The sequence below is a fragment of the Borostomias antarcticus genome (genome assembly GCF_949987555.1).
Source record: "Borostomias antarcticus genome assembly, chromosome: 13".
Taxonomy (NCBI): domain Eukaryota; kingdom Metazoa; phylum Chordata; class Actinopteri; order Stomiiformes; family Stomiidae; genus Borostomias; species Borostomias antarcticus.
Window position 1 is genome coordinate 8,670,010 of NC_140246.1, and position 12,494 is coordinate 8,682,503.

Below are 12,494 nucleotides of genomic sequence, written 5' to 3' on the forward strand. Positions count from 1 at the left end.
GTCTCACGAGGCTAACCCATAGGTTCAGATGGTTTTGCGCCACTTGGACACTTTTCTTTTCAAAGCTAAATGTAACGTTGAAGGTAACAGAATGATATGTTAGAAAATGTTTTCTATTTTATAACAAAGCGTATTGTAGTTCGTTCGTACTGCTAGTGATACCTGTACAGATGATGAATAAAGAAACGATTGTCTCTCCTTCCTCACAAGGGAAATTCCCCCATGATGCACCTCAGTATCATGTACGACCCCGTTCCTCTACCCTTCCCTCCACAGGCATGCAGCTGAAGAACCCGGAGTACATTGACCACGACTTCAAAGAGGCGCCCAAGTTCACACAGCCGCTGATCAACACCTTCGCCATCGCCGGCTACAACGCCACACTCAACTGCAGCGTTCGTGCCAATCCGCGGGTAGGTTGGCAGGGCCCCTCTGGCTTTGTGAGACCGACGGCCAGGTGACGCCCGCTCTTTAGTAACAGAGCAGCCAAGCTTACTGCCAAATCACAGAACTTTGAATTAAAGACTACAAATTTAAATCAAACAATGCCTATGGTGGTCACCAACACTATAGTTATACAGTAGCCTACACAGTACAGTACTGTACTTAAAATGATAGGAGTATTTAAAGAATTACTTTGAGCGTCCTTTCCCTACTAACCTCTGTATCTCTGACTCCAGCCCAAAGTGATCTGGATGAAGAACAAGATGGCCATCATAGATGACCCACGCTACCGCATGTTCAGCAACCAAGGCGTGTGCACCCTGGAGATCCGCAAACCTAACCCCTACGACGGGGGAACGTACTCCTGCAAGGCCATCAACGACCTGGGGGAGGCTCAGGTGGAGTGCAAGCTTGAGGTCAAAGGTCAGTTTGGGCTCGAAGGGAACGCCTGGCGCCCGGTGTGCACCCCTGACCCCGCGTGTCAGTGTCCTGGTTGGTTACGTACAGTAGGATAGTGCCTGAGCTGTTTTTTCAGTACACCACCAAGGGGACGGCCATACCAGCTGGACACGTAAGTATCTGTCCTCCTATAGACTGACAGAATGGATCAGAAACATTTTTGAAAGTTTCCATTTTGTTTGGGTATACAGTAGCCGAATCCTGTATATTTCTGCTCCCAACTTTTACTCTTTTTGCAATTTCGGCATGTACAACATGATAGGAATACCCATGATATCGAGGAATAGCCTTCATCACATGCCAAACAATCACTTTCCTCATCATCACACATCAACTCAATACACACCTACTATACGACAATATCACTACACCTTGATAAATAGTCGTAATGTTGTTGTAGATATATCATCAGATAAAATGTTCCCTTGTTTTGACTGAATTATGTTGTGGCTCCATCTTTAAATGTTTCCCCCCTCCACAGATGGTGTTGTTCCCTCTGATACATTTTTAACTCCTCATATAAAAGAGTTCAATAACTCAATTCAATTACATATAACTCCTTCACATGAACATATAACTCCTTCACTGAAGCAATAACTCATGAGAGGGTGTGGTATATGGCCAATAATAAGCCCTAGCAACCACTAGCAACTCCTGACCAACCTAGCGAGCCATGAGCGAAGTGTAGCCTACCTTTTTTGTGCAATTGCGAGTGGCAAAAGTGGTGATGATAAACCAGAGTGGTAGGCTACAGGACGGATAGACAACTCAAAATTTACATTGAATGTTTCAATTTTTCTTGAGGAGAAACTGTAATGTAACCAATAGACTGTTACGCAATGGAACTAAGTTTTTCAGGCAGTAGCCTAATAATTGACTCAGTAATAATTGGCGCAGCAATATTTCACATAGAACAGTAAAGAGGCTTTGCCTGTGGTATATCGTGGCATATACAACGTACAACGGCTCTTAACCAATCAGATTGCGAGGTCGGAACTACCCGTTGTATAAATGAACATATAAACTCCTTCTCATGAACGTTTGGTTAACCCGTGTTCTCTTCTCTCCCCCAGTCCCCACTCAGGAATAGTGAATGTATGTTCTCATCCAAGGTAAGCTTTCATATGGTTTTGGCATATGAAGCTTATGTCATTCATTATGCATCTTTCAAATGCCAATAATACAGGTTTTCTCAGCACTTGCAAATCATAAATAGTCGCTTTTAGTCCACAACCGCCGAAAGGAGCCAGGAAAGAAATGCCAGCATTTAGGCCTTGCATGTATTAATCAAAGTGTGACGTGCATGAAGTTGATTTCTCTACATGTGTACTTGTATGCTAGGGCGACATTAAATTGTATTACTTTTTAGTCAGCTCATTTCATATAATATGTAGGGTGGCTGTCTAAAGTCAAGCATACCCCTAACGTCTAGTAATGGTTGAAGTGATGTGGCAGCTTGTGTGACCTGTGTCCTTCTGGAAACACTGTCTTTATCATGTGTCCTGTTCTGTACATACTAGATATGATACTATGTAGTGGGTATGATATGATTATCAAGCTCACCCATATATGTACAGTGTGTGCTTCCCTCTGCTCATGCATTATCTGGACGAATAGGCAGTATAAGCTGAAGGAATGATTGCTATCTGAGTCTGTATCATCTAGTCATGTCAGCATCCTTCAGTGAGAGAAATGACCTTTGAGCTTGCAGATTATGGCCATATATTTCAGCCGTCCCTAACGAATGCTCATGTCTTCACTCCTAGCACTGCAAGCCTGAGCAGATGCAGACTCACTCACGGACTGGAAGTGTGTGGGAATGTGTCTTGCACCATCCTGCCCTTTACTGACGCTGACTTTTTTCTCTCCTCTCTCACTGTCGCTGTGTTGCTCACTGACTCCCGGCTTTCCCCGTTGGGCCCTTACCTTCATCTCCCTACATGGATAGCCTGTTTCTCTCTCTACTTCTCTTTCTCTCTCCTCTCTCTACTTTTCTCTCTCTCTCTCTCTCTCTCTCTCCCTCTCTCTCTACTTCTCTCTCCCCCTCTCTCTCTTCCCCCATCTCTCCCTCTCCTTCTCTCTCTCCTCTCGCTCTCTACTCACTCTCTCCACTTTCTTTCTCTCCACCCACCTCATGCCTCTATCCTTCCCGACACGAGACTGAGAGTGTTTCCTCTCTCTCCCCCCAGGAGGGTTCACCTTCTATGAGCTCATGCAGCGTGGAGTGCCCTTACATCTGATTGATAAGTACATGAATGAGTCGAAGACAGTCGAGGCTGAGAAGTGAAATAGGACTGAGCGCCGACACGCCTAGGCTTTCCCAGAATCCTGTTGCCACCAGTGGCCCTCTTCACGCTCCCCTGCAGCCAGGAGTCTGTAGGGGTGGGGGTGGGGGGGACACTGGTCTTGGGCATGGTATGCTGTGTGCGGGTTAGGAGCTTGTGACCATTGAATTGAACGGCTCTGTTTAAGCTCTGATGCATGTCGGCAGTGTTTTTTATTTTATTTGAGCTCAATAGTGTGTAAAAATATAGGATTTACAGTAACAGTCACCTATCAGCATTTATTTCTTTGTTGGGGAAAGGACTGGAGGGTAGCAATACCTTCTAGGGTCTGAAATGTATGTAGATAATGGCTTCATGTTGGAAGGCAAAGTCTATGTGATCAAAAACAAAAAAATAAAACTTCAAGATGCAGTTGTTGGTAAGGTCTTCTGAAATCGTGAGGGGTATTGAGAGTATAACATACTTTACTTTTTGCTGATAAAAATTGTGTTGTGAAGGCTATCTGCCTTCTTTGCCACTCTCTGCATGACACATAAATTGTTGTACTTGAGGTTTCAGTGTACTGTCAGATGTCAGGCCACATGTGCATGATTTTACTTTCAATTTGTAATTATGATTCATGAAATAAAAATACACTTGCAAATAATTTAGAGTGTTTTATTTATTTCAGTGATGATTTAACAATCTTTAAAACAAACACACAGGCTAGATGTTGTTTGTGAATTACAGTAACCTATATGTATAAAGGTAATTCAAGAAACACATTTTTTATAGCCTATAGGAACATGAAAAAGACAACTTCTATTTTTTGGTCATTTGTTGTAGTTCAATTACACACAATACACAGGTATAATCTACATTTAATGTACTTTATACTGCATTTATTTAATAATTCAACATAAGCCTACATACATATATTATATTTGATATTGTATTCAACGGAATAGAATGGGCACAATAGTCTACTCTTTGGGGTGGTGGAGGCCAAGGTGTAGGCTCACAAAGCTGTGATGAGAATAAGAACATCCTACAGACGTTTGAATCTCCCGGTTTCATCTCTTCCGGGCCTCGGCTTCCTTCCTGCTTCATTTTCGATGAAACGGAAAAGATAACGGCAACTCATGGTTCCGCACAAGGAAATGTAACTATTATTCTCACATAAATGCCAAAGGAACACGCCTTTTCTGGTTGGACGCGAGCAGATATCACAACCTGAGATAAGCAAGAGCACCAGGAGCCTCGCCGTAGTCTACTTTTTCAGAGCGTAGAGGCGGAAAACAATGCCACATTTCTTGTGGCCGGAGCCGCTGTCAGCCGCTCAACTCAAGCGGCTGGAGGAACACAAATACAGCGCCTCTGGCCGATCCCTGCTCGAACCACCGTGTCAGGTCTTCTGGAATTGGCTGGTCCAACAAATTCCAACCACGATCGCACCGAATACTCTGACTATAAGTGGACTGGTGGTGAATATTCTCACAACTGTAGTGCTAGTGTATTACTGCCCGTCGGCAACCGAAGAGGTAAGTGACAGCGACCTTGGCTTTGGAAACTTTCTGAGATATGTAGCCTAGCTAGCGAGTCCGTCGGTCTCTGTTCTATAGTTATTCGCGTTTGACAGCTTTGATACAGTGTCCTACTATGTTGCATCTTGAACCGTCTGGGGCTAGCCTGCTGATGTAACCTTTCATCTTCTAGGCGAATGTTTCCAATAACTAGGTAGTCGATTCAGTGTTCTCTCTGCAACACACTGCTGATCATTTTGCTGGAAGTAACGTAGCGAAATAGATACTGGTGTAAAGGTTGCAAATACGTGTTCACAAATAAACCAGCTAGGTCATATTGTGGAAATAGGCTATTGATGCCATGAATCACATAGGCCTACTGTAGGATGGCTAATTGCTAGCATGCATACCCCATTCAACTTCCAAGATGTCAACTCAGCATATCAACTACCAGAAGAGGCTATCCCTATGCCACGTGGTTTGTTTCCATATCGTTGATGACCTATGCTCCACTTCTGGGATCATTGCTGACATGCTGTTGTCAGACTGATTGGCCATTAGTGCGTGCGTTTGTGTGTGTGTGTGTGAGTGTGCGTATGCGTGTGTGTGCGTATGCGTGTGTGTGCGTGTGCGTGTGCGTGTGTGTGTGTTGTGGGTACATTTCATCCTCACTGGTAATTCAGGACTTCGCTCCACAAGTATACCTTTGTCCACCAATACGTGTTAGTTTAGATTAGAACCACTGACACAAAGTCCAGATTTCACCGAGCTGAAGTCATAGCTGATATAGTTTACCTGCAGCATCAGTCCTCCTACCCTACAGTAGTAGCATACATGGAAACACTGTATGTGTCCATGGGAAGATATACACACAGTGTTGTGTGTAGGCGAGTAACAGCTGTAGTAGCCCTATGTGTTTACCTGAAATTAACTTTTTTGTAGTGCTTTGTAGTACTGCAGCTTATCCAATAAGTTCAATGAAGAGGCAGAAAGCACAGTAGGACTTTTGCCCCGGAGGACACAAGTTGTGCACAACAGCTTACAGTAGGACAGGCTAATTTAACAACAGCTTAGGACAGGAGGACAGAGGCTAATTTAACAACAGCTTAGGACAGGAGGACAGAGGCATATTTAACTGCAGCTTAGGACAGTAGGACAGGCTAATTTAACAGCATTAATAGGAGAGGAATAAGGGTCTGGAGCCCAGCAGGTCTCCTGGAAATAAAGAGAACAGCAGGTTGTTTGAATAGTTGTTTGGTTACACAGACAGACACACACGCACACACACACACACACACACACACACACACACACACACACACACGCACACACACACTGTTAAAGCAGTACAGTCTTGCAGAGAGACAAGAGAGTTGGCTTGCTCTTGGTGTCCAGATGGCTGGTGAAACGCAAATCCCAGAGGGAGGAACTGACCAGGTCAGGTCACTTGGAATGTTACCTTCTAAACTATACTTTTGCTTATTTACAGACAGGCACACACACACACCACACAATTTCTCTTCATTATGGTAATACTGATTAAGTACACTCCCTACTGTACATAGTCACGCTCCACGTAAATCTCTATCTTTGCTTCACTGTGTGTCGAGTACTGGAACATAAGTGAAACGCAACAGCGACTGTGTTCAGATCATACCTCCCACAATCCTTCATAGCTTTGCTCTTTATTATTCAGTATGTGCTAGTCTGCCATAAACCCTCAGAGGATATTCTCTGGCCTTCGTGGTCTGCATCTCCACATCATGAAATGGAGGGGACAGGTGTGGTTGTGTGGGGCTGGGCTGCAGTTGAATGAGTCCCCTGTGTTAAAAGCATTCCAGGTTGGATGTCGCCAGGAAAAAACCAAATGCTCTTGGGAAACAGTGATATTAACGTTGCTATAAATCATTCTCTTGTCAAGCATGCCTCAGTCTCACAAGATGTGGGAAATGATAAACAACTTTGTTTGTAGAACCTTTTACTGTATTAAAATTCCAGGATTGGCATTTTCTCTCATCATGTAAATATGTAAGTCAGCTGCTTCTCTAATTAGTGTTTGTTTTCTCACAGAGGGATGAGAGTTCATTGTTCATGCTTTTAAACAATTGGCTACGATGCTACTGCAGTCTAGCTGCCCATACAGTGACAGCATCATGTAGCCATTTGGCTAAAGCACATGCAGCTTTGGACTCAGGCCTGGCCAAACTGTCTTTTATCCTGACTAATCTCTCTTTCTCTACTTCTCTCTCTTTCTTTCTCTCTCTCCTTCCCTCTGTCTCTCTCCCTCCCCCTCTGCCTTCCTCTCTTCCACTCTCTCCTTCTCCACCCCCCCTGTCCCTCTGTTTCCCTCCCACTTTTTTCTCCCTCCTCTCTCTCTCTCTTTCTCTCTCTCTCTGTCTCGCTACCCCCCCTCTGTCTCTCGCGGTCTTCCTCCCTCCCCCTCCCTCTCTCTGTCTCTCTCCCTCTCTGACAGGCTCCATCATGGGCCTTCATCCTCAGTGCTCTGGGACTCTTCATCTATCAGTCTCTGGACGCGATCGATGGGAAGCAGGCCAGGAGGACCAACAGCAGCTCGGCTCTGGGCGAGCTCTTCGACCACGGCTGTGACGCTGTGTCCACAGGTGTGGCCCATAGCCTCCTAAACCGATGTTTTGAGACTTCCCGGTATTTTTGTCTGCAGCAATGATGAATGTGATTAGAACCTATGTGACAACATTGCGACAATGTTATGTAGACCACGCCATGTCTCATTACTTCCACATTCTGACTCTCTCTCTCTCTCTCTCCCTCTCTGCAGTATTTGTTTCTGTGGGATCATGTATTGCCTGCGGGGTAGGAAGGTACCCAGACTGGATGTTCTTCTGTGGCTTCGTGGGATCGTTCATGTTCTTCTGTGCCCACTGGCAGACCTATGTGTCCGGAACCCTGCGATTCGGCCTGTGAGTTGCACAATCAAAGAGTCATCTTAACACTTCCTTCAAATTAGTCACTTAACACTTTAATGGGTCGCTTAACACTTCCTTCAAACTGCTTTCCTGCTTCCTGGTTTGAATCTTCCCTTTTGAGTCCCTTTTCACTTTTCGCCACGCAGGGTTGACGTGACAGAGGTCCAGATCGCCATCATCATCATGTATTTGATGTCAGCCTTTGGGGGAGTGGGCTTATGGAACACTACGGTACGACACTCTAATCCATGCGCTCACAATAAACCCTCATACATACTTTTTCTTCTTTCCTTTTGGTTTTTGGGGTCCTAAAGTTGTAGTCTTTATACTCTTTGTTAGTTTTGAGATCACCATTTTGGACTATGACATTTGAAACCAATCCCTAATAGTCACCTAGTACCTACCAACCAACTCACAAACTCACTACTAGTCATTAAATAGAACTTCTGTTTCACTTTCACTCTGTGCTGCCCGCGGAGGCTTGACTAAGCGTCAAATGTGAAGGGAGAAGGTAATTATGGGTAGCTATACCTCATGGCAACAGGTCACCTGCGGACATGATCTGGCTCAGACAGCTGATGATGTCTCCCCGCTCCCCCCCCCCCCCCCCCATCCCGCTCGGCATGCCTCGGTGTAAAGACTGCCGACGGCTCCCTGCTAACCCGGAAGCCTGTCCGTCTCTCCTCAGATGCCCGTCCTCGGCCTGACCTTTAGCATCTTGCCCATCATCGGTATCATCGGCGGAGCCGTGTTCTCCTCCTACAACTACTTCCACGTCATCCTGAACGGGGGCGTTGGGAAGAACGGCTCTACCGTCGCTGTGAGTCTCGTTCTTGCATTCGTTTCAACAGTTGATCGATATGACAACTCGGATAGTTCAGCTAAATCTAGCATGTTTACATTTTGTTGTTTATTAACGTGCACCGTACCTTATTCAATAAACTGAAAGATTGAAATGAAATGAATATCCATATTTCTCAGCATTTTCTTATCATGTGTTGTAGTTTCTTGTCAAGTACTAGATCATTATATAGTATATCCTACCTGTTATACATTGTGCTGCAATGTCTTCGTAGAGTGATTTATACAGGATAATAACTGTTAAAAACATCTTCCCTAGGACACCAGTGTCCTGACTCCAGGCATGCACATCAGCCTCATCCTCACCCTGGCCTTCATCATTTACAAGAAGTCCTCCACCCAGCTGTTCGAGCTCCACCCCTGCCTCTACATCCTCACCTTCGGCATGGTCATCGCCAAGATCTCCAACAAGCTGGTGGTGAGTAATACAACGTCTCAAGAACTCAAGACGCTCCTCTTCTCCTCCGTCCTCCGCAGCTCATATACGCGTCTCTGCCTCCGCTGCAGGTAGCGCACATGACCAAGAGTGAGCTGTACCTCCCGGACACGGCTTTCATCGGCCCCGGCCTCCTCTTCCTCAACCAGTACTTCAACAGCTTCGTTGATGAGCACATAGTTCTCTGGATCGCCATGGTGAGTAGTACAACGTGCCGGGTGGCTGCCGAGTCTAGCCGGCCATCTGAAACCACCTATCACTGGCCTGGCTACGTTTGGTCTAGGGGAAGGATACGTGTTCTAAGATCCAGTGTTTTAAGCCTCCCAGTTTCCTCCTCCACAGTACAATTACGGTACATAGAAGCATACATTTGCTGGCAAATCCAACGGGAGAACTGAGAGACAGTGTGCCTCTGTTTGGTCGTCCACTGTGGTGTGCCTGTTCGGCGTCCCAGGCTCGGCGTCACTAGCTGGCGGTCATCTCGGGCCAGCTCCGTCGTCTCACAGTTCATTCAGGTTGGGTTAACAAAGACGGTTCACAAAGATCTACAATACAATCCCAGGGCAGAAAGCAGCCCCAATAGTCCCATTCGCCTTGGCAAAGTTACCAGTGTCCTCGTGGTTCTCTGCGAGCTTGGCTGCTCCGTGCGCAGCCCAACGCCGTCCTGTCGCTTCCTGTTGCTGCCCTGCGTCAGGTTCACCTGGCACTCTTACCTCACCGCCACGCCCTCACAGACATGACAGCAGGCACATGCTCATCCCCAGTTCCACCCAGGATTGCAGGCATTATTATAGTGTAATAATAAACATTTTTACAAGATATATGGGATTTAAATCATAATAACTTACAGGCCCAGGCCTAGTGGGGGGTTGGCTGCACGTAACAGTTAGCCTACCTACCAGCCTTCTTCACATACAAGATTTTAATGACTGTCGAAAGTCATCACTTTAAAGACAGTGTTACTACAAGATTCCCTCTGTTTTGATTAAACCCCTCTCTCTCTCTCTCTCTCTCTCTCCCTCTCTCTCTCCCTCTCTCTCTTCTCTCTCTCCCTCTGTCTTCTCTCTCTCCCTCTCTCCCTCTATCTCTCTCTTCTCTCTCTCTCCCTCTCAGGTCCTGTCTCTGGTTGACCTGACGCGCTATTGCACAGGCGTGTGCCTCCAGATCGCCTCACACCTACGCATCTCCGTCTTCAGCATCACGCCGCCGGGCCACGCCCACCGCGACTGATGGCTTGCCCGGCGGGAGGAGGCGGGGCAGCACGAGGACGCCGCCCCGCTCCTGGAAGTAGTAGACGAGATCCCCTTGACCCAAAACCGCAGTAGCCTTGACAAAGTGACCACCTCTGACTAAAGTCTGTCCCCCCCCCCCCACATACGCAAGAAATGAAAGAATGGTGGCATGGTGAACAACCCTGATCAGATGAAGGGTCCCACTACTAACCGCACCAACTACTAGACTGCCTCCACTCTCTCTGCGTGAGTGCAGTGTAGACAGCATGGGGATGAACATGGAATGGATCTTGGTTCCTCTTTGTGTCTGCTAAGGTCGTAATCATTATCTGAGACAATTTTTGTAAAATTCAGAATGTCATCGAGAGATGCATGAAATTTAACATCAAAAAGATACGCATTCCATCTCCTCCTCATTCAATTCTGAGTCTACTGTTAGTACGAGGTACTGCTTATTTTGGGCTTGTATCAAATGTATCATCCACAGTGATCAAATTCTATATGTTTTTGTTTTGTTTTCCCCTCTCCAATTGTTTGCATGCAGTTGTATTTAGACTGAAAGATGACAAGAATCCTTCCTATATGCACTTCAGTACATTTAGCCCAGGCTTGTACACTGCTCAAAGAAATTAAGGGAACACTAGTCATCAGTTATCATCACGGATCTCGATGAACAAAATATTCAAGTTGAAAATCTTCATTGATTACATTGTGTAATTCGTCGAGAGCAAAATGACGCAAGAACAATCATTAACCCATTGAGGGCTGGATGCGTGTTCCCTTAATTATTTTGAGCAATGTAGTAGTGTACTGTATCACAAATACCAAGGTTCTCATTTATGATGTTTGTTATTTGCCCAAAATTGACATGGTACCTCTTGACAAATTTCCCCAATCATGTATCTTTATTTATTGGACAAATGTGAATCAAAGTGAAGTTAAAGTACCTCAAATCAGGGCTAGAGAATACAAAAATAATCAACCTTTCAACCTCTGAAGAATTTCAATGATGTGTGAGATGTGGACTGGCTTGTGTTCAGTGAGGTATGGGAAGCTCTAGATGTGTCAAGGACTGCAGGTGAAAATGGTCAGAGGGTCTGTGTTAATGCTGACTGACAACACCGACAATTCCTCTACAAGGTTCCCCATATAAACCATAGGAAGGCCTGTCTGATATTCTCTATACTGTCTGCAGTATACTGAACGTACTGGACATCACCCATCTTCCACTACCCACTGCCATCTGTTTCCTAACTCCAGAGGCCCTTGTAGAGGTTTGATCAATGATGATGCATTAACACAAGACTGTCTGCTTTCTAGGTTCTCCTCTCTAAAGGGCTACATTAATTATATATGATTGTACAGAATTCAGTTTGAAGCCTTAATGTTTATTTTTTTAATTATTTTTGTTTTATTTGTTTAATTTCTGTGCAGATGTATTGTGGACGAAGTTGAAGAACTGTCTTTGTTCTCTTATATTCTAGTTTCTGCAGAAAACCTCATTTATGGAACAATATTTATGGTTTTTATTGAAGTATCACGCAAGATACTTAACACTAGTGAGACATAATTATGCTACTGGAAATTATTTTATTGTTAGCTACACATAATTCGTGACTGGAAACTGTCATTTGTTTTTTTCATTTTACATTTATACAAACACATTTATACATTGTATAGGTGAATGCATTTGGTACTTGAACTTTAATGGTTTGTGATAATTGTTGAATATAGTATGATTCTGAATAGCTTTGTGACAGTTTCATGGGGATGACTCAACATAATGTTGGCTTTTAGTCATTGTTTGAACATATTAGGATGCATTTTGGGAAATTGGGTAATCTTCTCCCTTCTTTGATAATGTTGATTTTAATATTCAAACAAAGAATTGAGCCACCTTCAACAATATGCACATTGTAGGGAAGTGAACCATGTCCTAAAAGATAGATTTGCTCAGATGCTGATATTGAAGGGTAATTTCATTGAAGAGCCTTCAGGTGATGTAAGATTATTGATTGAACTGACACTGACTTTACAAATGTTCACCCATTGTTCAGTCAGGCGTTGCCAGCTAGCAGTCTGGGGCAGCGAGACCAGCCAGCCGGTGAACTTTGGAACTATGCATTAAAAGGCCACATGCTCAACTGTAACATGGTTTTGCACTGTTCAACAGTACACAGTAAAACAGGCCTATTTGTACTAACAAACAATTGAAAAAGATTGTAATAAAGAAATATTTTTCATTCATTCACTTGTCATTGATTTGAAAAGAAGGCAAACCAAGCAGGCACAAGTTCATTTTATTTTATTCAGGGAGGAACTGATAAGTA

At 44.6% G+C, this 12,494-nt stretch overlaps 2 protein-coding genes across 2 annotated transcripts in view; both read left to right on the forward strand.

The window, feature by feature from the left end:
• mybpc1 (myosin binding protein C1) overlaps positions 1–3,190 on the forward strand; it is a gene marked incomplete at both ends in the record, with an annotated part of 31,170 nt that extends 27,980 nt beyond the window's left edge. Inside the window, 3 exons of the mRNA XM_084447740.1 lie at positions 277–413; positions 681–867; positions 3,093–3,190. Coding sequence (XP_084303866.1) covers positions 277–413; positions 681–867; positions 3,093–3,190 — 422 coding nt within the window. The remainder of the gene's footprint in view (positions 1–276; positions 414–680; positions 868–3,092) is intronic.
• Positions 3,191–4,295: 1,105 nt separating this feature from the next.
• Positions 4,296–12,411, forward strand: chpt1 (choline phosphotransferase 1). Its single transcript, XM_084447502.1, has 8 exons — positions 4,296–4,708; positions 7,164–7,311; positions 7,488–7,629; positions 7,782–7,866; positions 8,324–8,455; positions 8,756–8,914; positions 9,004–9,129; positions 10,046–12,411. Exons 1-8 carry the CDS (start codon positions 4,469–4,471, stop codon positions 10,160–10,162), a joined length of 1,149 nt encoding a protein of 382 aa, XP_084303628.1. The 5' UTR covers positions 4,296–4,468; the 3' UTR covers positions 10,163–12,411.
• Positions 12,412–12,494: the final 83 nt, after the last annotated feature.

Coding starts and splice junctions, on each gene's coding strand:
- chpt1 (XM_084447502.1), top strand. CDS start 4,469: ATGCCACATTTCTTGTGGCCGGAGCCGCTGTCAGCCGCTCAACTCAAG. Junction 7,867..8,323: donor TGGGCTTATGGAACACTACG/GTACGACACTCT, acceptor GTCTCTCCTCAG/ATGCCCGTCCTCGGCCTGAC. Junction 8,915..9,003: donor AGATCTCCAACAAGCTGGTG/GTGAGTAATACA, acceptor CCTCCGCTGCAG/GTAGCGCACATGACCAAGAG.